General features: G+C 31.1%; 2 protein-coding genes and 1 pseudogene across 3 annotated transcripts; all 3 read right to left on the minus strand.

The window, feature by feature from the left end:
* Positions 1–1474: 1474 nt before the first annotated feature.
* LOC139820325 (acyl-CoA Delta-9 desaturase-like) lies at positions 1475–5803 on the minus strand. The gene is made up of 6 exons (XM_071790491.1): positions 5454–5803; positions 3369–3761; positions 2940–3070; positions 2654–2859; positions 2093–2278; positions 1475–1962 (listed from the first exon to the last, which is right to left on the minus strand). Exons 2-6 carry the CDS (start codon positions 3628–3630, stop codon positions 1677–1679), a joined length of 1071 nt encoding a protein of 356 aa, XP_071646592.1. The 5' UTR covers positions 3631–3761; positions 5454–5803; the 3' UTR covers positions 1475–1676.
* A 1666-nt stretch (positions 5804–7469) lies between these two features.
* On the minus strand, positions 7470–17033 carry LOC139820326 (acyl-CoA Delta(11) desaturase-like). 2 transcript variants are annotated; one of them, XM_071790493.1, is made up of 7 exons: positions 16851–17033; positions 14640–14803; positions 12242–12525; positions 11209–11339; positions 9981–10186; positions 8528–8713; positions 7470–8161 (listed from the first exon to the last, which is right to left on the minus strand). In XM_071790493.1, exons 3-7 carry the CDS (start codon positions 12489–12491, stop codon positions 7885–7887), a joined length of 1050 nt encoding a protein of 349 aa, XP_071646594.1. In that variant the 5' UTR covers positions 12492–12525; positions 14640–14803; positions 16851–17033; the 3' UTR covers positions 7470–7884. The 2 variants fall into 2 exon arrangements, with proteins under 2 accessions (XP_071646594.1, XP_071646593.1); XM_071790492.1 differs by lacking the exon at positions 14640–14803.
* Positions 17034–22283: 5250 nt separating this feature from the next.
* The window catches only part of LOC139820315 (uncharacterized), a 17628-nt pseudogene continuing 12268 nt past the window's right edge, over positions 22284–27643 (minus strand).

Here is a 27643-nt window from a genome sequence, read left to right on the forward strand (position 1 = left end):
ACACAGTCTATGTCTGCTCGCTGCGCCTACACTTGCAAAATACACTACCATATCTCTTCCGGATAGTACTATGTCCAAAATCAGGACATAAAATGTCTTAAAGACATTAAGACATATTTTAAACAGCATATCATAAGACGTCTTAAAGATGTTTTGAAGGGCTTAAGCAGAATGGCTGTCTTGGCAGTGTTTTATGCCTTAAGTCTTTGTCTTATGTAACGCACAATACTGTCAACCTTTCTAATTTTGTTTTCCCTATATCTGTCTTTGTCTTACGAAATGACATCTGTCCTTTTTTTCGATTGCTTGCCATCTCTCGCAAGATCCGGCAACTACTGTTGCTACTCTTCTTGTCATTTGCATCCGTATTTGCATTACTAAAATAATTTTTCGATGGATCTTTTTTTGTACGCATTGAATCATTACTTCTACTTGCACGATATTATTCCTACATGTTTTCCCAAGGGCAGATGATAAAAATTATGTATGTATAAACTGCAGAATTTTTGTTTTAAGCAAATATTGTCGTCAGGTAACAGCTGCGTATGTGCCCAAATAAGTAATATTTTTAATTTTTTGGTGTTTTTGATATAAAATCGCGTTTTCTACCCTAGATTTTTGTGCGTACTTTAATTCTAGACCAAAAACTTGCAATTCTGTAAAGCCAATTAAAAGATCCATCGAAAAACGATAATGTCGGTAAATCATACGGCTGCAGGATCCCCTTAAGGCCTAAGACTGTCCCGATTTTGGACATAAGATAGACATACGTGCTGTCTGAGCTTGATTTCAATTGATAATGTCACAGTCGATAATGTAAATATCTGCATGTTTCAAAAAATCTTACCAAAAAAAAAAAACAACTTTTAGACGTCTATTCAGAAAGTCTTGAAGACGTTTTTAAGACGTCTTTTGGTAAAGTCTGAACCCTAGGTTACTATACCCTTGAATCTGAAAGACCCGAACAAATATTTTCATCAGTTGGTATTCAGGTAAATAGTGGTTTTTTTCACAACACCTCCACGGAAAGTTGAACATTTTCGTAAAGGTGTTGTGAAAAATATCGTATGCACCACGGGTCGAACGCTTTTTCAGACTTGTGTGATTGCCGCCCGAGTCTTCATCGGCCCGAGCCCGTCTGATAAACGCAGCTTTCTCCCCTTGGTGATATACTATTTTACTTTGCTGGGGGGAAGGAGATAGAGTTTTGACTCTCCTGAAGTAACAGCTGTAACGCCAATATATATGTATAGCCAAATTTTCTTTTAATTCTCAGAATTGAGAAGAATTCAGTAGAAATAAATATAGATTAATCTCCGATAGTTTTAATATTAATTTCAATTAATTAAAAATAAGTTAATAATTACGATATAGGCGAAACATGCTGTTGCAATATACTATTGTAACATGATGTATTCATATTAATTCTCTTCAAAACCACCTGAAATCAAGGGAATGATGAAAAAGGCAATATTTTATTATTATTTAATTATCAATTATCAAATAGTTAATAAAAAAATATTGCATTCTTAAAAAAAATAAAAACATATAATAAGTTTACGTTATATTAATAAACGCATATAAATTATCTGAATCATAATTGTTCGCATTTGTCATTAAGTTTGAGGAATTCTCTATCGTGAGGCTAAGACAACTCTAATTGTAAATCATTTTTGTCATTCAATTTTACTGGCTGGATATGGCACGGCACTCCATAAGGGATAGCTCCCGTCACCCTTTTTCATTGCGATAGTCTTCACGAGCTCCTGCGATGGTTGTTTGAGATCGTACGCCCATCCGATCATCGCGTATAAATCGATGAATAATGTGGTAATATTATATTTGAAATAGCTGCCAAACTCGGAAGCCTTGTAATCCCACGGGAAGACATGATGATAATTGTGCCATCCTTCGCCGCCCGTCATAATGTTGACCCATCGGTTCTGTGTTGGATTCATGTGTCTGCCGTTAAAACAAATAAAGTTATTTGAGGTGACACAGAATAACGAAAGCTCGGAGATTTCTTCCGATCATATTGTTATATACGAATAACTGTGCATAATTTGTATTTTATAATGACTAATCTGCTTACGCATCGTATGGCTTTGAGCCCCAGATATGAGCCGCACTGTTAACAGTCCACGCACAATTTAAAAAAAATATATAACGAAGAATAATCTGCGACACAAAGGCTCTATACCAAGTCTCATTCCATCCATACACAGGCACCATCGCCGGAAGCAGGAAGGCGAAGATAAATTTGAGTATCGAGTGATATCTGCGAAATATCATAAATTAATTACGATATGCAGTTTTTTTTATATTACATAACTACACATTATATCGTATATCTTGCGAGAAAATCTACAAATAACACAATGTCAAGAAATCGGAATACGTCATCATGACGTCCTAATGACATCGTATGATATGACGTCATGTGTCCCGATTTCTGACATTGTGTTGTCTAGGTATGTATAAAAAAAAAAGGTTTTCTAAAATAGTGCAGCAGAAAGATATTGGAATAATAAATACACGTTTTCAAGATAAATCAAATAAGTGCGAATAAATTTCCTCTTGTTTTCTTTGGTTCTTTTTTTAATATGAAAGCATCTTGCGTAAATAATTATTCATTCTCTGCGCAGATTTATACTTGTAACCAAATGCGGCGATAGGATCGGCCAATATATCGTTCATATCCATCTCAAGACCCCTTTGGATCACCTCCGGATGTTTCTTTATCATCAACCAGCCTACGTGAGAGAAAAAGAATCCTCGTTTACTATTGTGCGGATCTGCGTCCGTATCCGTATATTTGTGATGCACCCGATGATCTCGCACCCACTCATAAAGGTTGTTCTGAGAAAAAAAAGATAATTGTAAAGAAAAATTCTTCCATCTTACAAAACACGAAATGGTAATTATAAACGTTCGATTACCATGCCGGCTGAAGTGTAGCAAATGACAAGTATAATTTTAAGCGGCCACTTTGCCTTGTAAGATCGGTGGGTCCATAATCGATGAGCACCAGCGGTGACGCCTAATCCTCCCATTATATTCATAATATATACTTAAAATAAAGAAAAATTAGCACACTTTAATAACATTTGTCATGCTCAGGAAAACGCATAAGAATAATTAACGTATATTTCGCGATTGTACAAGCAGCACCGATTATTATCGATGGTACAATTAATCATTATTCATAATATTTTGTTGTCAATGCCATGGATTTTGTTGACTGTAAAACTAGAGTCTTTCGAAAATATAATTATAATTTACTTTTATGTTATATTTTGTTATAAGTTTTTTCATCAGAGTATTAAAAAGAATCAAATTAACAAACAAATTTTTTTACTGATACTCACTCCAAGCGGTTGTCTTCAGATTTTCGAGAAATTGAAATGTAAAACAGGCATAGACGAAGTATAAATGAAAAAGACTAATAGATATGATATTAAACCACTTCAGATCCGTTTTGAACCAGCCTTTCGTCTTTGTATAAATTTTAGTTCCATTCCATGTGCCATTTTCATTGTCTGTATTTATCGTCATAGTAGCTGAAGATTCCTTTTTCTGGAAATCTTTCTCGAATTTTTTTGATATCGTGCTTGAAATATTTGGTGCCATCTTTGCGGATTGCTGGACCGAATCCAAAAAATCGGTTTTACGCTACCAACAAACAGCAGGTTATCATCTTCTCTCTTTAAATCAGACGACTGAAGATTAAAGAACGATGCTGAAATAGGGCCAAAATTTGCCTGTAAAGAAAACGTATGAAATTGATCAAGCTTTATATTTTTAGGCCTGCTAAATACGTAAAACTTAAAATTGTCCAAACTGCAGGGAAATTTGTGAAAATGCAATTTTATGTTTAGGGAAAGCTCGTTTTGCAACGAATAATTTTTAATGAACAAATGGCAATTGTGAACGAAAGAAGTCTTTTTTATTGATATTTTTGACTGAGAGAGAGAGAGAGAGAGAGAGAGAAGGGTCTGCAACCGTTCATTTTCGAAATTTTGCATTTTTATTTAGTTTTATGCTTTGCAAAGCTCACGCTGCGTTTCCTACTTTTTTCAATGTTTGCTGTGTTACATCTCGCGTATACATTTTTCTTCTCTTACTGTAGGAATGTAGTAAGGCGATAGAGCAGAGAAACGCAACTAAATTTTTTGACAGAATAAATGTGAAATTTGAAGTTATACCGCGGACCGCAGCAGCTAAAAATTTAGAATATATTATATTTTTTATATTTTATATTAAATATATTTATATTTTTGCCTTCTTATATAGCGTTACCTAGGGATCACCACGTAGAGGTGAAGCAAGACAAATCCTTTTATTTTTTGCTTTTTTTACTTTCTTGTTTTTTTAATATGTTTTTTATTAATAAATCAATGAGATCGAGATTCTGGCTGCATTTTGATATTCACTATCAGTACTGAAAATCTATATTTTTCTATATTTTACGTCACGTATACTTACTATAGACATTCAGTACTGACAGTTGCTAACTGCAGTAAATACCGAAATGCAGCCTCTGTTAACTTCGCAACAAGAGCAGTTGACGAGCAATTGTGGACGTGGTCGAGACCTCGGGACCCCGATTGCAATATCGCATTACTGATAAAGGTAAAAAACAATTCAGCGCTTTATAATTTAGTTTATTTTTCATTTGTTCTGCGAGTCAAACTTGGACGTCGCGAGCCGCGTATTCCCCCTACGATAGAGTATATATGTATATACCTACGCGAATATAAGTATCTTTAATGAGTATTATAATACTCTACGCGCAATGAAAATACAGTGATTTACGCAGTCTTACGCTAGAGCTGCGTTCTAAGTAATAAATAATACATTGGCTCATATTCTCAACACTTTCTTTTATCTTTTATCAATAAAAGAGAGTTGAGAACATGGGCCCTTGACCCTCACTATAAATGTTTAGAATGCTATCAGCTTGGTTGTGTTTGGTTAATTGCATCGATCTCATATCTGTTTTTAAACAAAGTTAATTTTTATAACATCTACTTTTCCAAAATATATATACTCTGATTTGTTATGTACTTGGGGTATTTTTTTTATTTTGTAAATACTTTTTGTTAGGATAATAAATATTTGTAAGTAACATAAAAACAAAATTTATAGAAATACAAAACAAGCATGGAGCATGAATAATTTTTATTCATACTTGTTCTATTGCGGAGGACAAATATTAAAAGGTATTTATTCCGATTTCAATGAATAATGAATTAATATCGTGAATATTTTTCAATATCTCGAATAACTCAGAGCAATGAAACTCTTTAATTAAATAGTCAATTAAATCTGTCTGTGCTTTAGTAATTTGTCAAAAACAAAGACGCAATTGCTGTCACAATGGGGAGAAAGACGAAAACTGGCAGCTATAGGGTTGAGACGCTAATCGTGAATAAAGAATTAGATCGATTTACCTCTTCGTAAGCTCTTGCGACTGATTTCGTTGTGGAGACCGGCGGTGGATTATTTCTCTCGCCGAGATGACAAATGTAGAAAATAGAAGACGCGAATCTCTCGTTGCAAGTGTTAGTCTTTTCAGTAGAGACTTCGTCGTTGGCAGGCTTTACCGTCGGTAAGTGGACAACGATCGACGTCGACAAAAGAACTGAGAGACGCATCATGCGTGGGAGTTAAATATTATTGACAATGCTTGAAGAGAAAGAGATTGCCAGCGATGTTGATGACACCGTCACACTGCTTGCATGGCAAATCAACAAGACCGACGAGCAGCACATGATATTCTTATAAAAGTTTACGTGCAGGTCCGAAGTGCGTTATCGTGACTGATTTATTATGAACGAAATATGATTATAATTACTGTTTACCATTATATAAAACATTATATTAAGACGAAAAAAGAGATTGCTTAATTTGTTGAACAAAATTCATAAAAGAAATAATGGATTGATGGTCCAATAGACAGCGAAATGTGCTTATTAACGCATAGAATAATTGCGCAATTCTAGCATTTATAAGTGAGAAATTAATATCGCGAAAAAGAGTATCTCAGGTATATAGATTGAAGAAGCTTTCTATTTTCCAGGCATGTATCTTTACTAGTTTGAGTATCGATACTGTTCGCAACGCACAATATGTTTTGAGAGATAATCTCGCAAACATATTTATTTAAACTGAAATTTATTTAAATTTATTGTTGTGTACTTAAAAAACGTGTTAGCATTTTATATTCTAAATATGATTTAAGGCCACGAGTCGAAAAATTTGTTGCATGGGATTCAATGTGATTCTTAAAGTCAACATTTTGCCAACCAGAGTTATACTCTAAATAAGTTGGGCACCAAACAATTTTTATGATCTGCATCGCCGTTGAAAATTCCCTTTTTCTTTCTTTTATAATTCTTTTTAGTACTACATCTTCAAACCAATCGTAGAAAAATGACGTGGCACAAAACAGATAGGGCTATCCATTTAGTCGTCCAACGATGGATGGTAAAACCGGTAAACCTACACGAACGGTCTAATAATAATAAGTGATATCGAATTTACAATTAATTACATACATACATACATATATATATATATATATATATATATATATATATATATATATATATATATATACATATATATTAGAGTGTCATTTTGGGGTAACTTTTTTTTCATTTCACGAATAGCATATATACTTCCAGGAAGGTAAAATAAGATATCTGTTAAATTTTTAGCCCTTAATATTAATATTGCCTTGTACTTTCAAGTAGGAAAAAAATTAAACCATATAACTGGCCCGTAAAATTAATAAGTATCTACCATTTCTTGCTACCTATTACGATACGGTATTTTAACAACACTGTACGTACAGTTTTTTAATATATTAATAAAATAAAATAAATATCAGCAAAATATTTTTAAATTCTAATAATTTTTTTATATCGAAAGCTTGAAAAACGTTAATTTAGTTTAAATAATTACAATTTTAATTTCTCAGAAACTAGACATTTCCGTAACTTCGTACTAGTGGTTTCGATCACATTTAGTAAGTATATAATATTACATACCTGTAAAATTTCATCAAAATTGGCAGTCTTCTAACGTCTTATCATAATATATAATTAATAAATTATTTTCTCAACTAAATCTAAATTTTTTATTTATAATACATTATTATTAATTTTCCAGTTTTTATAGCTTTTAATGTAAATATATAAATTTTTTACTGTTGGTAATAAAATACTGATTTAGTAAGATGAAACGTTTAGGATTGTGCCGTAAACTTTAAGATTGTATCTAAATAGATACTATTTAGGTATTGTTTACGTCATGTTTACACGAATCTTTTTCATGTAAGCAATAAAACCAATGTAAATTGTTATAAATTATTATAAATTGTATGATTGATTGATTGATTATTTTAAACTGTATTTTGCCAAACAATTCTACAGAAATAAAGGGTAATTTTAAACTAAATTAAATTAGATGCAATCCAACGTTAATTTATTTATTAACTGTACAAATATAACAGACGCATAATATTAATATATATAAATATTATTATTTACGTTGATCTCTCTATGAGGTTTTAAACGATAAAAAGCAGTAGGCATTATTTAAGCTCACTGTAGCAACGCACAATATGCATAAAGTTTATTTCTCTGACGTCTTAAAAATTATCAATCCAAGCTAAATAATAGCGTCATGAAAATAAAATTGCGACAAAGTACAAGATTATAAAAACCGATGTTGCTGACAAAATATAAATTTTCGATGATCCTCTCCATAGATTACTCATGTTTTACATAAATATATCAAACAATGTAGTTTACATTGTACATACATAGGTAGTTGTAATTCATTATAGTTTATGCGTCTTTAACATATATCCGTTGTTTAATCCGATTCCGGCCTCGGTATTTCAGACATTATGGGATGGGTCCCGTCACCTGTCTTCAGTATGACATTTTTTATGAGATCCGCGGACGGGTACTTAAGATCATAAGCTAGTCCTAATTTCGCGCAAGTATCAATGAAGAAGGTGGTGTAATTGAATGCGTTATTTCCCTTCTCCGACGACCTGTAATCCCACGGGAACACGTGATGGAAATTGTGATAGCCTTCTCCTACTGTTACGAAGTTAACAAAATTGTTGTCTGACGGTCTTATATTCCTAAAAGCAGAAACTGTGTCATTAAATGAATATCTCTCATAATAAAAGTAAACATAAATACTGCTTATAATTATATAAAAAATCTCAGACTGTGCGTATGTCTAAAAGACGTCGAAAAAACATCTTTACGATATCATTTAGACATACGTGCTGCCTGGAATTGAGATCACTAAGTATGCATTCACATATCCTCACGAAGATGTTAATTATATTTCAATATTTTGTTACAAGAAAATTATCTGCTAATAAATAAATACGTTAAAATCATAAATATTTATGATTTACTTTTGCCACGCGTGGATGTAACTCTATAAAAATGCAAATTGTAAATTGTATCGCGATTAGGTATATATTTAAATTACGTACTTGTTGTATGGTTTAGTGCCCCATGCATGAGCAATGCTATTGATAGTCCACACGGAGTGCGATGTAATCATGTATCGTATGAATACTTGCGACATGATGGCCCTACCCCAAGTCTCGTTCCAAAAATATACAGGTATCGCCGTAGGTAGGATAACGCAGAAAAAAAGTTGAAGAGGCAAGAAGTACCTGTAAAATGCAACTCTGATTATTCGGAATTTATTTTAGCGCGTTACATATTTATTTTATAAATCTGAAAATTGAATCTAAAGATTACTTAATAGAAAAAGAGAGAGAATATCTTCAAGAATTTACGTTTTGTGTAAAAAAAAATTAAAATACTGTACTGTACAAAGGAATAAATTCAAAGGAATAAATAAAGAAGAAAATATATGATAAAAAATATAACAAATGCTCAAACATGTTATGCTCTCATAAATGTTATAGTTGAAGTTTGGAGCGTCTACGATGTCTAATTATACAAAGAAACATATGTAGATATAGACACAATAAATATAACAAAAAACGTGCGGATACATCGAGTTAAACGGAGCACTTCGGATTTCGACTGTTAAGGATTTTTGTTTCTTCTTGGAGAATGTCTGCGCATTTGTACATTTTGGCACAAAGCGGAAAAACAGTCGTTAAAAATTTTTTATTTTACATGTACAAGTACACGCGAATACTTCGGATTAAACAAAGCACTTTCGGGCCTCGACTGTTAAAAATTTGTTTTTTTTGACGTAATTCACGTACTAAATCTTGGGGAATGTCCACGCACTTTGAGCATTTTGACACAAAGTTAGTAATTTTCCGTTAGTAATTTTTCATTTACATATACAAGTCGTCATTACATATACGCATGGATACTTTGGAGCTTAACCGAGCACTTTTGGGTCTTGACTATTAACAAACTATTTTATTCTTATAGTCAAGAATCTTAGAGATTGCTTTTATACTTATATATTTTACCACAAATCACAGCGTTTTTATGAAGATTTTATTCTGCTCTCTTTTTTATCATTTGTTATTTGTTTATCACTTCTAAATTATAGTTTTTTGTTATAATTTTATGTGGTTTTCTATATAAATATATATTTATAATTTCTTTAATTAAGGCAATTTTTTAATTTTTAACCGACTTCAAAGAGAAGATTCTCAATTCGGCGAGTGTATGTGGGTATGTATGCAGATATGTCCATGATTTTCTTTACTGAAACTACTGGACGCATTTGAATGCGGTTTTCACTGTCTTATACAGCAATTCTCCATGAAGGTTTTTTTTTATGAACTCTTTAAACTTCATTTGCGTCTCATAAATGCTCAAAAACATGTGCACACTAGAGATGTTATCATATATCTATATCTATGTGCTTTATTCAAAGTTTTTATTCAAAAATAATAGAAATGTAAACTATATAAGAAATGTACATGGTCTATAACTGATTAAATTTACCTTTCTCCAAAAGCCACGACAGGATCTGATAAAACATCTGATAAATCGAGCTGCTTGCTTTTTCTAATAAATTCCGGATGCTCTTTCATCATTACCCATCCCATATGCGTATAAAAGAAGCCGCGCTGGGTATTGTGAGGATCGCCATTAGTGTCACAATACTTGTGATGCATACGATGATTTTTTACCCAATTGTATACCGAATTCTAAAAGCAAACAATGAAAATTTTATTTACATATACAACTGTGTTAAAAAATACAGATAAAACAACACATAAATAATTGCAAGGTTTGTATTTAAAAACGAAAGAAGGAGAAAGGGCTCGCGAATAAAACTAGATGTATGTGCTAAAAAGGGGTAACTCTGAGAAAGATGCCAATCCGTCGAAGATGCCACTTTGTTAATATTTCGTTCATTATCTGATAGGTTGTAATGTTTTCTAGTTGTTAATGTGGGGATTGTTTATATAACATGTGTGACACGTGCAAATTTCTTCAATTTTATCGTATAAGATGCGCAAAATCTGGGAAGAGTCAGAGGTAGCATCTTCTCCCTCATCATTGGAAATGCTACTTTAGGAAAAACATATTAGCTTAACGGACTATTTTACTTACACGAATACTGACGTACAATTTTTGTATTCTTATATATTAGTTTTTTAAATAATGAATGCTATAATATTCGATAAATGTATATCTGAAACAAAAATATTAATTTTTTTGAAATTGTTCCCGGCAAATTGTCCCCGGCATTTTTCAATTTGAAAATTTGTCTTCGCGTCACTTTTCCTTTCTTGGGGGCGAAACTAAGCGACGTACAGGAACACGGAAAAATCGATATAGTTATCAAATGCAGAATTGTAGTTGCCACAACCACAATAAATAGTAATATTTTGGACAGCCAAATCTGTGATTGTTACACCCACATTGTGGTTATGCTGCCGTACTGCCGTAGTTGAGATACAATCTAGATCCCCCGACAATTCAACAATTTAATTTCAGTTGTCTGAACTTCAGCCGTTTTTTCCGTGAAAACTTTATTAAGCAATTTTGTACCTAAAGAAACACTCTTTAAATGTGTACCATTAAATTTGCTTGAAAATTTTAATTGATTGTTGAAAATTGTCTTTGAAAAAATCGTGTCGAGTTTGCTCTGGTCTCTCCTACATTATATATAATATACATAAAAATTTGTTATAGTAGCTAATAAAATTTATATTAAAGTTACCTGTCCAACTGCATTAAAGCATATCAGAAATAGGATTCTTAATGGTAATTTTGCTTTGTAGCACTTGTGACTCCAAAGTCGATGAGCGCCACCAGATACTCCGATATTAGATATGAGGTACATCCCAGGTACTTAAAAATATAAGAGAAAAAAATATATATATACATATATATGTGTGTATTATATATAAACAAGAATTCATGCAAGTTATGTTATATTTCTAAAATGCTTCACAAATATATATTTCTAAAAATATAATTATAATATACGCAAAAATTTTTAAGAAGATTTTTAAGACTTCTATTTTTCATAACGTTAATTACGCTCAGTGAATGATTTTAATTGGAAAACGCTGATCTAATTTGAATAAGAATCTAAATATGTAAATTAATCACAGACAATTAATATTATTTAATGATTCCGTTATTGTTAAATGCATTTATTTATATATTTATTTGCACTTATTTAGACCACAGATGAAAGTTTTCATGATAATCGAGTAACACCATCAAAAGAATAATTAGAGATAATTTCTAATATTACCTATCATTTGGTCATAAATATAAATTTTTTGTCTATATTGCAATAATAATTATTAATATTTATTCGGATATTTCGTTTAAATTATGTATCTATATGGTGTACTATATTGAACAATCTTACACAACTACATTTTTATGTTCCAAAAAATTCAACAATATTAATAGCGTTTAATTATGTTTAAACTCACTTAACAGATGTAAAAAATAATTGCATTAGAAATAAAATTATTCAGTGTCAAATTAATTATCTTTAGTAATTTAAACTTAATGACTTTATTAATACCTTTCGCAATACGAAAGAATACAATAGGTTAAGAAAGTATTAACGTTAACTATTTTTTATTTGACTAATTTAAGAATCAACGATTTTATTTTAAAAGAACTTCTATATATTCATAGCTGCTCGAGAAAAATTTCAGATACTTTGGAAATTTCTTTGTTAGATTCGTCTCTGTAAAAAAGCGTAAAATACTTTGAACGAGGATATTTACTCCATAATGTAGTCTTCCAATTTTCCGTGTAGTTGAAAGTCAATAAACCATAAATGCCAATAATGTGGTATAAAAAGAATAGCAGAGCTATAGGCCATATTACATCAGTTTCAAAATTGAAAACACCTGATCTTTTTATTTCGGATTTTTTATAGCTGTCATCATTCTTGTTCACTCCCGCCAAGTTCATATCGTCGAGAGCTTCCTTCTTATTTTCTTTGATAATGGAAGTAATTGTATTACATTCCATTATGTTGAATGTTGATGATTATAAATAAATTTTTCTGAAAGCAAGTGATATTGTAATAGCCACAGAAACAAAGCAATTTCTATCGTACTGTTAGAAATAATACAATCAAAATCGCTGTTTCACAAAACAAAGTTAATTAATTAGTGTTCTATTCAAGAGCCAGTGCGATTGTCTTTTGAACTTTTAGGCAACGTGCAAGTGATAAAATTTATTATTATTGTTACACAATATTTGATTTTTTTAATTTTAAGTACAATTTATAATTCTGCATAAATTAATTGCGTATTCTAACGTGGAATAAGTTTCTGGAATATATTTCTTAATTTGTAATTTTATTAATTTATATTAATAAATATATGCATTATAAATTGTTGGTTATTTCATATTTTATGTTAAATTATAAAATATTGTAGTGGAAATAACGAGAAGAGAAAGGAAGATTTGAGGAAGACAATAACGAACGAACATATGTTTTGATGAGCTAGACTCGATCTAGCCGAATATAATGAGGATTATAGCTCTCCCCAAGACAGGTGTAGCGCGACAAATGCGGACCCGAAAATATACAGTCGTTTTACTAGTCGAAGACTAGTCAAGAAGAATTCGATCTGAACATTTCGCTTTTGTGATTATATATTCTAATTTTTACTTTTGTTAAATACACATATACACTACCGCTCAAAAGTATTTGTCACCTCGGAAAAAATAGAAAAAATTCTAGTTTTTTGCAGTAAACTTAATTTAAAGTAGAGATCATTGCATGTCATATACTCATTGTTACCTTAAACAAAGCTGTTGTTATGTTGGTATCCCTTACTTCCTAATTTCATGTAATTATTTTGCTTACGGAAAATCTCAAATAATAAATACATTTTCCGAGATCATCACGTTGGTGTATTTAGGAGCCAAAAATTAATTACAAAATTAATCAACAGATGTCAAAATTATATAAAGCTGTGATACAAAAAATTGACAGCCACATCGATGAAGCAAAAATTTAGAAAGTTATTTTCTTGTCAAATCACTGTTTAATGATTTAAATAATATGTAATCACCTGTTCTATGCAATAAAGACATGTAGCATATTATTGGCCTTTTCATTAAAATTTTATTTATTAATGAACTCAATTCTAATCACATTTCTATAAGGTGACAAATATTTTGGAGCGGTAGTGTATACACTTAAAGGAACTGTGCTTTATATTCTGGCATTCCGAGTCGAGGAATTACCTCTGTAAATTCCTTACCCCACAATATTATCTCTAACTTAGAGCTGTACATGTAAATATTTGATGTAGAACGTAAGGTACATTAATTCACTGGGTCATAGCTTAAGTTAGCAGCCGCTGGATCTCTAATAATCAACACGTACGTGGTTCATCGAAATACTAAAATGTATAACGAGAAAAATAAAAAGCAACTAGTTCTCTCTTCTATTTTATCTTGCATTTTTTACGCTAATAAGTCAGGCTACTGTAACCCATCGAATTAATGCAACTTATACTGTACATCAAATATGGAACATACAGTTTGTGTTTCTTGGATAGTTAAACAAGAAGCACATCTCACATTCACCGAGAAGTAAGTGAGTAACTTCAAAATTTGATGGTTTAAAAATAACGTAATTTTTCGCGAGAAAATCCAAGTACAACTTTACTAATGATCATAGTTTATTATGTGATCGAAATCAAAATATTCAGAACTTGAGCAAAAAGAGGTATGAAGTCACTTACCCTTCAGCTCAGAGAATGCGAGAATGAGCACTGAAATCGTGGTGGAATATATCGAGACATAATATAATTTATAAATAAACGACGCCATTACAGTTAAGACAATGATTACTTAGCATTTTTAATTTCATTTAACATTCCGAGTAAAAAAAATGACTAGTCAAATTAGCATATACTCAGTGCGTAAATGAATAATCGGATATTGGCTGTTCCTTTTACGTCATCTTTGACATAATTAGAATCGTTTGTATGTTAACTGCGTAATTACAAATATTTGTATGAAACTTCTATGTCTTTCGGCTAATTCTATTTCGTATACGTAATAAACACTGTAGGAAAACAGATTGGATTTTCAAGAAACGTTACTTTTCTTTGTATCTTTAACTTTAATATATATTAGAGAATACAAGCGAAATACCTCTGCCTCTGCGAGAGAAGACAATGTTTTCGGAAGCTTAACGCAGTTGATCTGTTCCTTTCGCTGTTCTCGACACTCTGACTGAAACCGTTATCGGTGCGCGCCTTTGAGAACCGAACTGTCCCCCGAACTGTTGCCAAATATTACAAGGCCCAATCACATGACTAGGAAGTACGACAAAGCAAACGTAATATATAAACACAACTAGAATATGACGAGGCAAATATGGAGGGGGAAAAACAACAGTGGTGTAAGTCAAAATTTTTAAAATATTGTCTCGTGTGCACAGATACAATCTGTATAATATATAAATTGCATCTGTGCACACGAGAAAAATTTTTAAAAATTTTGACTTACACCACTGTGGTTTTTACCCCTCTATATGTACATACATTGTGCTTTCCGACTTCGCATTGATTCGATGTAGTGTTAGCTGATTGACAATAAAAATCTTCCAGAAATATTCGTAATTGCTCAATTAATTCGATTAATTATATATATTTTGTAAAAATAATTGTGATGAAAGAAAACCGAAGATGACAGACAAAGGATATCAACCATCAACTATTCGACATTGACTATTTATAGACGCCGAATTGAAGTCAATTCAACTAGTTATTTCTGCGTAGTTTCTTACGTGTTTCTCGCATATCCCGAACATAATTCGATACACAGCTTTAAGTAATAAGTTATTTATAACATTGCTTCTACGAGATTATTAACATTTAGTAAGTTCGTATCTCTAAGAATATTTTGAAAACAAAAGTAAAAGTAAAAATTATAATTTGATGGCCAGTGAAGTCTGGAACACAGTTATACGACAAATCAAATTTTATAATACAAATAATTAGAATAGTGTAGTTCAGTACGGATTTATGCCCTTTTCAAATCGATTTCTGAAAGAGCGAAAAGGACATTTGATTCCGAGCACTGGTGTAGTTCATCAAAGATCGCCAATCGAAGATCTCAGGTAGAGATCGAAACCGATTTTGGAAATCGCATTTCACAATATAGTTATTTGTATTATAAAATTTTATTTTTGCACGTATAATCGTACCTCAGACTCATACTGGTCACCAAATTGTAACTATATTATGTTAAAGTGTCAAACAAATAAATTTTGGTTTATATAAAAAACTGGAAGGATCATCCGCGCGTATATTTTCGAAACAACTCTTTAAATCTGAATCAGTGAAAAATCACTGAACGCGTCAGTGACTATTCACTGATATCAGTCTAAATGCCACTTTAATGATTTACTGATTCAGATTTAGAGAGAACATATTTGCATTTCCGTATAAATGTGTATTACATCTGCAATAATTTTTTACTATTTTATTAAATTAATTACAACATTTAGAATGTTGTAATTAATTTAATATGTTAATACGATATATAATATATCAATGCAACAATGCGATCTTTTGATAAACTATAAAGAAAATATTACAAGTAAACTAATGCCTTATATTCTTTTCTTCTTATTTTTAATCAAAGAATGTAATATTTAAATCTTCTACAACAAATTGAACAAAATTTAAAATAAAGAAGTATATCGAATTCTTGACAATCTAATAATAAAATCTGTGCGTTGAGAATAATATTTCTCGATATCTTATTAATTTTATCGAACATCTAGATAACTCTAAAATCTACGTTATAATAAAAGCCTGTTTCCCACGATGCAATTTTTCGTGCGAGTTTACCTGCAAGGAGCTCTGCCACCGTGCAAACTACGCAGCGAGAAAAGTTGCTTGCTGCGAGTAGCGCTGACAGTTTTACGTGATAGAACAAGTGCTATTTTTTCTGCGTGTTTTGCTGCTAGTCGCTATAAGCAGCCAATTGACATAAGCTTTGTTTTTCTTCTTGTTGCAATAGATTAAGTGTTTTTAAAAATATGGAATATAAAACTTTGACACTTAAATGTATGATAATATTATAATTCTAATAAAAATTTGCGAAAACTCAAACAACAGAGAAATTATGTTGACAAATTGAAACAGATTCGACTCATATCAAAAATTAAAAATCAGTTAGTGTATGTGCAAAGGATATTATTTAACAATTTTCCTACGCGTTTATTAAAACAAAGAAATATATTTTCTAATTGTAAAATAATTAAGATGAAATTAATAGTAATCTTGGATCGCGAGAACTAAGATCTCTCAATTACTTATTGAAAAAAACAAGTAAGATAATAGATAAATATACCTTGGCGGAGAAACAAGATTGGAGTGAGGCGTTATATGTGCACTGACTGGTTACTGAAGATTCTTTATTGCACAAGATTTATATGCTATAGTCTTTTGTGAAAAAGATTTTTCGAAATCACTAACTTGCCTAGAACGATTGTGACACTTACAGTGAGTGCTTCTGCCACAATGCATTTTATTTTACATTAATATATATCATCTAGACTTTACGTCATTACAAAAATGCTGATATCATTTCATGTATATGCATTTATGTATGTATAGTCGGCATTTGTTCTCATAATTTTCATATATTAACATCGTAATTTTTCAGCTTTATTATATGAATATATGAATCATAGGCGTCCACAGAAGGGCCCGGGACAAGAGAGGACATTTGTCCCTCTATAGTGGGCCTATTCTGTAACACTTAACGACAGTTTCATTGACGTTATATTTGCGTTGCGCAGATATTATATATGGTAAAAAAGCTACGCAACGATAATACTAGAATCAGCAAAAAATTTAGCATTTGCTTCCTTTGAATAAAGGAAGCGCAAATTTATACTAACCTTACCGATCTCTACCTTAGTCCATAGGAAAAACACATTTTTTTTCTAATTTTAATAGAATTTTAGTTTGTCAATGCCTGCCTTGCTCGAATTTAATTCATTTCTCCTGTTTTTTCAAAAATCAAATAAGATCTCTCAGTTTTATTTATTATTTAATCAATGCCTGCTTTTGTTTTCTACAAATAAGATTGCAATACATTGAACGAATGAGAAAAGTACAGAGTGTCCCAGAGAAGTTGCTGAAATTAAACTTTTTCCCTTCTAGGTAGATGTTTATTAGATAGATGTTCTATTGTCCGTAATATTGTCAACAACACGGCGACATTAAAGCGGGGAGCACAGACTTTTGCATAATAACGCATAATGCGTAAACATATAAGAAAATTGATTGGTCCATATACATGTACATAAGAAAATAGGAACCAATCAATTTTCTTATGCTACGCATTATTGCGTTATGCAAAAGTCTGTGCTCCCCGCTTAATGCTTTTCCATATGAAAATAGTTGGGTCCGAATCAAGTAAAATAGCTAGACACATCGTTTGTGCATCATGACTGTGGGTTTTTTGAAGGAAATGACTTGAAAGAATTTACTACACGAAATCTTCCGGTTATTAAATATAGCTTCTTCGATTTAATATTCAAATATAAAACTGTAGTTTGGACGTGTAAAGTTAAATTGACTTTGATTTGAAAGTTGATGCAAGATAAGAACAATATTATTGTCAAATTATAATAGACTCTTATAATAAACTGCATTTCAATTTGTATAATAAACAAGCTTGTTTTGATTATTATCCCTGCGGTTAAAAAGTAATAGATGAAAAGGATGAACCCTAAACAGCTATATGTATAGTAGATTATGTATAATAGTAGATTCTGTACGATCGATGAGATCAAAATCTATGAGCGCTGGCAGTCACACCGATGCACCCCAGTTCGTACATGATAAGTACTGAAAATAAAAAGAATATTGATCCTTATTTAACAGTATAATATAATCATTATGTCGGTTATAGATAACAACTAGACCATAGATAACAACTAGGAAGTTTTAACTTGCGGACGAATAACTGTCGTTAAAATTCTATAAGTCTCATACACAATGGCTCGTCTTCTGAAAGCATTTTTATCGATAAATGCGCGCGCTTTTATCGATAAAAAAGAGTTGAGAATATGGGAAAATATTTCTAGATTTTTTTTACAAAAAAAATGTAAATTCACATTATAAGGTCGTCTTCAGGTTTTGAAAGTAGACGAAGGTGACTAAACTATAAAGTACGACGACATGCATCGTCGCTAACAATAAGTAGGAGACCGAAAATCATAAGATATTAGTCTTTTTTTTTTTGTAATAATTTCTTTTTCGCGGTTAATTACGTCACGGGCATCGTGAGAGTTTTTCGGTGTTGTGCCGTACATAACGAAAGCATTAACAGTTTATGTTACAAAAAGCATAAGGGGCTGCGCACAATGATAGGAATAAGGAACAGAGAACAGAGAATAAGGAACAGTTTAATATTAACATATTCATTGTGCATATGGCATACAGAAATACAATTACAAACAAATGCTGATAAGACATCTGTAATTTCTCATAATAAATTGAATCGACGCAAACATATATTTTGGCAAACATATTTCACGCTAAGACAAACATTAAAAAATACAGTACAGACATAAAAAAAGAAAAACAGGCCATGCCCCTGCACTGAAAAGGTTTCTTATTCGTGAGTGCTGTGTAATGGAGTGAAGGTAAACAAAATCGATTGCACACTTTCTTTAGGTTTAATAATATATATTTAAGTCACTAAATTAACGTATAAATTATTTGCACGAAAAAGGTTATATTTAGAATTAATAATAGATATCGTGATGCAATTGTAATACCATAAAAACATTTTTTTTTTTTTTAAAGAGCGCCAAGTGTTCGCGCTTTATTGTATGTAACTATATATTGCGCGAAACAGTATTGTTTTAATATATTTTTGTCATAAAAGTGGTGATATCAGACATCGTGCCAAGTGTGAGCATGAATTTATACATATTATAAAATTTAATCCTTTCTCACATAAATAATTTAATTCTTCTATCGTACTTAAGGTACCTATTCTTTTCACGAAGGAGCGTATTTTGTAGGCGCTTAAACAGGGCCTCAGCAAACTCTTGTATATTGCATTAAACTTATATAAAATTAAGTTATAATTGATTATTATGTTTAATTATAAGAAAAAAGTGAAAATATTATGTGTATTTAGAAATTTTTTATTTTTTGATAAATTTTACTGTCAGAACAATATGGCAACGCTGCGCTTTTCAGGGCGCCGATTATAAAATGTGAAGTTGATAACAAAAGTGTCAATGTAAGTGTCAGTTTCATTAATCAAAGAATATAGTAACATTTTCTTTTTATCAAAATGAGATTTTATAATAATAATGAGTGATAAGAAACATAAAGTGAGGAGTAATGTGGGCAAAAATAAGGGACAATTTGTAAAAATAAAAGTTGATAATAAACCGTACGTGATGAACTGAAGTGTGACATGAGCGCACAGCTTGCAGCGTTGTCAAATAATTCCTTGAAAGTCGCCATTAAAAATATTCATCTATAAACCACATTTCAAATCAACTTTTAACATAAATATTTTGTTTAAATATTCGGTGACTCTGTATTTTTATCGGCACTATCGAAAGTATAGAGTTTAGCAAATATGTAGCGCAGTTAATATTTAATATCTTAAGATATTTGATAAACAAATTATTACATTGAAATGTAGAAAATAGACTTTTTCGATAACGTCACATATAAAATATCGAATTTTCAAAGTCATAATTCTTCTTTATATGTTCGGTAATGTGGTTTAATTTTTTTCTGGCGTAAAGATATGCATTTTAACTTTCTCGTACCAAAAAATCAGTTAATTCTTAAGACTTTGGTGTCATGAAAGGAATACCTTAACAGAATAATAAAATATTTAATGTAAAGGAATTTATTAATGAGCATGAAAAACTGTGTTTACCATGAAAAAGCTTGACGTTACGAAACAAATAACCATGCAAATGTTTCATGTGCATACGTAAAGTTTGCGTAAATTACGGTCGAGTTTGATTTAAAATGTAAATAGACACTTGTGCGAAGTAGAATTAAGATTTGCATATATATAGATATTTATTTAGCAACGCCAAGTTTTTTTGGACGAAATATTCTGTTATTTTAATAGGCATAATAATAAAAGGATTAAATATATATCATGGTAAAAACACAATTTGTTATGCTCATTAATAAGTTTTTTTACATTAAATATTTTATTATTCTGTTAAGTACGATAGAAGAATTAAATTATTTATGTGAAAAAGGATTAAATTTTATAATATGTATAAAATTCATGCTCACTTGGCACGATGTTTGATATCACTACTTTTATATGACGAAAATATATTAAAACAACATTGTTTCGCGCAATCGGGCGCCAAGTGTTCGCGTTTACCATATATGATATTTAATTCTTTTATTATTATGCCTATTAAAATAACAGAACATTTTGTCCAAAAAAACTTGGCGTTGCTAAATAAGTATTTATAGGGTATATGCAAATCTTAATTCTACTTCGCACATGTATTTATTTATATTTTAAATTAAATTTGACCTTTATTTACACACATTTTACGCATGCACATCAAACATTTGCATGGTTATTTGTTTTGCATAGAAATTTCCTTCTATTGATATCTCTCGAATTCTCCACACTAATTTGTAAATTCACATTACTATATAAAGTAATATGTACATCGTATACAGGGTGTCTGGTAATTACTGTGTATCTCACAGATATTGCATGAACATTACTTGGTCGGTGAATTCTGTGATTTACATCTGAGGTATGCAACGATAAGTACGTACTTATATTGTTCCTGACTTATCAAATATACATATTTTACATAAACAGTTCATTAATATTTTATAAAAATAACATTTTACATCCATATACCATTGATGGGCCCATAATCTATGATCGCCAGCAGTGATGCTTAGACCCGCGGCAAAGCCAACAGCAGTAACTAATAAATTATAAATTACGGTTTGATTCAGTGGAGAGTGATCTTATAGCATTGCGGAAAGAAACAATTAAATATGACACATACTTCATATAACCGAACGATACTTACCCTGAACGCAAAGCGTGTATAGCTCGTAAATGTCAGTAAGATGAATATATGCTAAAATAATGACACTTCTCCAAACAATTTTCCTTTCACCTAATCGGTTTTGTATGATTTCTTCGTCAATGTCTTATAGACTTTCCGAATTTTGTTGCGAACATTTCAGATAAGTCCGGTATCATGCTGTGTCAAATATTAAAAATATCTTTGTAAAGTGTAGCCTTTATCGTAAATTACGTAACGATATTCTGCTGTATTCTGCATTTATATCAGAAATATGACAACTTCTTAAAGTTATAGTCTTTTTTATCGTACCATTTTATTGTCATCATATACTTTACAGTAATTTATATTTTATCTTGTTCATTACACACTATCTTTTAAAGATAGTATAATAAAATCGATTACTCGCGTGGGTGAAAAATTGTTCATTTTTAACATCTTCCTTTAATTATAAAGTATCAGTTGCAAAATAATATATATTAAGCGAAAATAAAGTTACCTTTTACTAATATAATTTATTCGAAAATATCCGAAAAAACGTAGTTAAGTATACCTATCCACGATATTCCTCGCACGCACACTTCGGTCCGACTGAATAATCGATAAATTTCAGTTTTATTGCCACTCAAACGTATATGTACATGGAATAATCCAGAAGCGTAATGGCACGGGCTCTTATTTAGAGGGAACGGGAAATTACATTAGGACACGAGAACTTATATTCAGTGGCATACCTTATTCTTTATTAGGCATAAGAACAAAACTAGAATATATTTATCCGGTAAGGTCAAATTATGTCCGACTGAAGATATGAGCATTTTTCCTTGTACCGATAGGAAATAAAGCACGCGAGAGCAATAAACGAAGGTGAAATTATAATCCTGTATTATAATAATCTCCCAAATACTTCGTCATTACAAACAACAATCAAATAAATATCAATATTTGAATTAATTTTATTAGTTACATAATAATTAAAGATAAGTTATTAATTATGACATAGACGAAACATGCTGTTACAATATGCAATTGTAATATGTATTCATTAACGTTTCTTTTTAAAACTACCTTAAATCAAAGGAATAATGAAAAATGCAGAGTTTATTACATAATTGTCAAATAGACTATAAGGAAATATTATTGCATTCTTAAAAAAAACGAAAACGTATAAGTTTATGTTATATTGATAAACGTATATAAATTGTCATAATCATATTGCATTTACAGCTGTTAATTGATCCAAAGAAACTTTTTATCGTGAAAATGAGACCACTCTTATTGTTAATCATTTTTATTATTCAATTTTACTGGCTGGATACGGCACAGCACTCCACAAGGGATGACTCCCGTCACCCTTTTTCATCGCGATGGTCTTCACGAGCTCCTGCGATGGTTGTTTGAGATCGTACGCCCACCCAATTTTCGCGAAGAAGTTGATAAAATTTGTAGTTGCAAGCTTGGAATATTGTAACTCGGCAGCCTTGTAGTCCCACGGGAAGACATGATGGTAATTGTGCCATCCTTCGCCGTTCGTTATAATGCTAACCCATCGATTTTCTGTTGGATTTATGTACCTGCCATCAAAATAAACGAGGGAAAATTACTCGTCGGTGACACAGAATAGCGCAAGCTTCGAAATTTCTTTCGATCAGGTTTGTTAAATGTATGAATAATTGTGAATAATTTGGATCTCAATTATGTGCTTACGAATCGTATGGTTTTGAGCCCCAGATATGAGCCGCACTGTTGACGCTCCATGTGCCATTTAAAACGAAAGTATAACGAATAATAATCTGCGATATGAAGGCTCTATACCAAGTCTCATTCCATCCATACACAGGTACCATCACCGGAAGCAGGAAAGCAAAGATAAATTTAAGTATATTGAAATATCTGCGAAATATTATAATAAATTAATTACGCCATGCAGGTTTTTTATATTGCACATTGTCACACATTATATATATCGTGTAAATACAAAGGAATTTTTCTCGACAAAGCAACAGCTAAGTAGTTTAAAAACGGCCAAAATTCGAGCAATTAACAAATGTTAAAAATATATTTAATACTTCAATAACGGTATACTGTAATGTTTACATTTCGAGCCTTACTTGGCCTTCTTCAGAACAATAAAAACGTATAAAGAATAACGCATTACAATATCTCGACTCATTTTACAAACAAGGAATCAAATATCGTATATTTTATAAAAGAAAATCTGCATAAAAGAGAGATTTTTTAAAAGAGAACTGCGGAGAGATATCAAAATAATAAATACGCATTTTTTCGAGATAAATCAAATAAGAGTGAATAAATTTCCTCTTGTTTTCTTTTATCTTTTCCAATATGAAACGATCTTGCGTATTTTATTATTCATTCTTTACGCAGACTTACTTGCAACTAAATGTGGCGATAGGATCGGCCAATATATCGCTCATATCGATCTGACCACCCTTTCGGATCACCTCCGGATGTTTCTTCATCATCAACCAACCGACATGGGAAAAAAAGAATCCTCGGCTACTATTGTGCGGATCTGCGTCTGTATCTGTATACTTGTGGTGTACCCGATGATCTCGTACCCAGTCATACAGGTTATTCTGAAAGAAGGCAATTGTATAGAAAAATTCTTCCGTTTTGCAACGCACGAAATGGGAATTATAAACATTCGTCTACCTACCATGCCAGACGAAGCGTAGAAAACGACAAGTATAATTCTAAGTGGCCATTTTGCTTTGTAAGCTTGGTGGGTCCATAAACGATGAACACCAGCGGTGACGCCTAGCCCTGATATCAAAACCATGCCGAATACTTGAAACAAAAAGAGCCGGCGCAATTAAAAATCGTTAGAAATGCTTATAAAATCGTGCATACCTAACTATTCGTATTTCTCGCGAGCGTCATGTAAGTCACTTATAATTTTTACATGATCAATCTATTATAATACTTTATTTTCAGTTATAATAGTTTATATTAACTGAAAAACAAGAAACTTAGAAAAAAATTAAGAGGCGTATAAAAATCGAAATTGCTCTACTTAGCTCAATTTGCTGTCAATTTTTATATTTCTCAGAGTGATTCGAAGAGTGGAAATTGAATTTATACTTTGAAGTGTTTTGTAACCACCGCGACATTTGACAATTCGCGATGACTTATGACGAAATCGATATTGATATAAAAATTAGGAAATAGCAGTCTTTTATCTGCTGTTAAGCTTCTATTGCGTGCTCTTTTCAATCGCGTGGGTCTAATCGATCGGGTTTCAATCAACCGTCGTTCATTTCAGAAGTTGTTAGAAACATTTTAAATAAAGGTGAGATACAATTTTAATCAAATTGTTACGTTTAAAACATTTATACCTATACAAAATTATAAGAAATGATTAACCTCTCCCATATAATGGACTAAATTTCACTTTTTTATGTGTTTTTTTCCGGAATATCAATAAAAACCAAATTAACAAAAGAATTTTCCAAAGAATACTCACTCCAAGCGGTTGTCTTCAGATTTTCGAGAAATTTAAAAGTAAAACAGGCATATACGAAGTATAAATGGAGAAAACTAATAAATATTATATTAAGCCACTTCAGTTCCATTTTGGACCAGCCTTCAGGTTTTGTATAGATTTCACTTTTGTTTTGTATGCCATTTTCATCGTGTATCTTCATAGGAGCGGAAGAGTCTTCCTCTTGAATAACTTTCTCCGTAAGTATTTTTGGATTTGTGCTTAAAATATTTGGTGCCATCTTTGTCTTCGAATTTCTGGGCCGAGAATCCAAAATATCAGCTTCACGCTGCCGACAAACAGTAGACTATCATCTTCTCTCTTCAAACCAACAATTGAAGATTAAACTTCTTGCTCACACGACATAAGAAATGACACATGACATTGTAATACTTAATGGAACATGATATCAAAAATAATTTATTCTCCAATATTTTTAACATGCCTTCTTATATATATTCTACCTTTTCAAACTGCAGGAATGAAGATTTATATCTATATACTTGTAAGATAACTGATATCTTTACACAATTAGTTATCGTAACAATTATCCATAAAGCAATTACCGGAGCAATTATTGTTATCGAAACAGATAATTGTATAGAATATTATTCACACTCAGAGTTTTATTTTTAAGAGGACGAGGCTCAAATATCGATGTAAATGTTTCTCTCGAACGCGCTTATGTGACAATTCACGCGAAATATTTATTTGCACAGTTAAATAAACATACACGAGTTTTTTAAGAAAATTATATGGATTCGTAAAATATTTCTAATTCACCGTAGAGAGAAAGCACTTGTATCGTTTATCCAACATTTATAGTTCTTAATCACGTCTTCGAATCATGACGACTGAAATGTTTTGCCAGGTTGCAACGCTATGCACTTTTATAAATGGCATTGTCAGCACATTGCTCCATATAAAAATGTATGCTTGAATTCGCATTTGTATAAATTGACACAAGTAGTTTTATAAATATTTCAATGACTCAATATTACTACTCACATCTAATGCTGTTATATTAATAATACGCAAAATATCGCAAATTTCGTCATTATTATAATTTCAAATCATAATTCACAATTAGTTTCGTATATAACAAGAACAGTTAGATTTTTTAATCGCGCATTTTATGATTATTTGTTTAAGTTGAAGTGCAATGTAGCAAAATTTTTGTATGTAAAAAACACTCATATTTTGAGATAATAAGGGTGATTCATATGAAGTGACCGATTTAATTATCAGCGTAATTTAAAGACATATGAAAAACTAGTTTCCGACATGTTTAGTACAAAGAGAAACATCATATAGTGAAGACAATTTTTTTATGGGTGGAGGCGTTGAGAGCTTTAAGGGGATTCTAAAGCCGTTTGTAATACCGACATTTTTACTAAACGCATATCTTTTAATTGGCTTTATGGATATAAAAATTCTTTTTTAAAGTTAAAGTATACGCGCTAATGCTTTCCACGACGGTCGATTTTATACAAAAAACGAAAATAATTTTAGAAGTGCATACCCAGCGAAAACAACCTAGTCAAAGTGATGTCAAATTGCCATCAAATTGACGAGGGATGTGATGTCAAAAAGAGTGATCAAAATGATGACAAAATGATGGCATCATGACTGCAAAACGTCCCATACCTTGACGGTGATTATGACTGTTATTTTGACGTTATTTTGATGTCAAAGTAAATAATTCCCTCTACAGTAATATAAATGCAAAATTAAAATAATATTAAAACTAAATTACATTGAAAAAGAGACAAAATATAAATATATTGCATAAGGTTTTTTAATCAGATTTAAGCTTTGTTCTTAAATTTATATGACAGGTAACTTAAAATCATATAGCAGTAAATCAACATTAAACGTAAATCAACTTAGTTAACGAATGAACTTAGATAATGAATAAATTTAGTTAACATAATAAACTAAAAACTTCTTATAAACGTTTTTAGTATATATTGCTTACCATACTATATATGTATGTATATTTTTACATTGGAACATATATTATATTTTTATTAGAAAAGAATTAAAAAAAGTTTACATGTTTCATGATAAAAATAAAATATTGCACGTATAACAAATCATAAGAAACTTTTACAGAAAAGCGCTGCCAGGGATTAAAAGTAGACAAAGCTATCAATAGCAATCAATATCAATATCAATGGAGCCCATTTTCTCGAAAACTATTATAGTTATAAAGAAAATTGAATAATACTTTCCTCTAGACAATTTAATAAGCTTTCATCTTGATAATAACTATTTTTTTCAATAAAATCAATATTTTAATAAAATCAATATTTTTAATTTTTTTAGATATATATGCAAAAAACCGAAAAAATGCACCTATTTTTCAAGATGGTGGCAAACACTCACCTTCAACTTATCAGGACTTTTTAGACGTTCATTAGTAAGCTTACACGAACATCTCTACCAAGTTTCAAAACTTTTGGAATTATTTCTGTCAAATTTCCTATTTTGACTGGGCTAATATATGGGACTTACCACAGCTTATAAACACAGATATTTCCTGTTTATTTAGATCAATATTGCAATTTT

Source organism: Temnothorax longispinosus, chromosome 10 (assembly GCF_030848805.1).
Source record: "Temnothorax longispinosus isolate EJ_2023e chromosome 10, Tlon_JGU_v1, whole genome shotgun sequence".
In the NCBI taxonomy this organism is placed as follows: domain Eukaryota; kingdom Metazoa; phylum Arthropoda; class Insecta; order Hymenoptera; family Formicidae; genus Temnothorax; species Temnothorax longispinosus.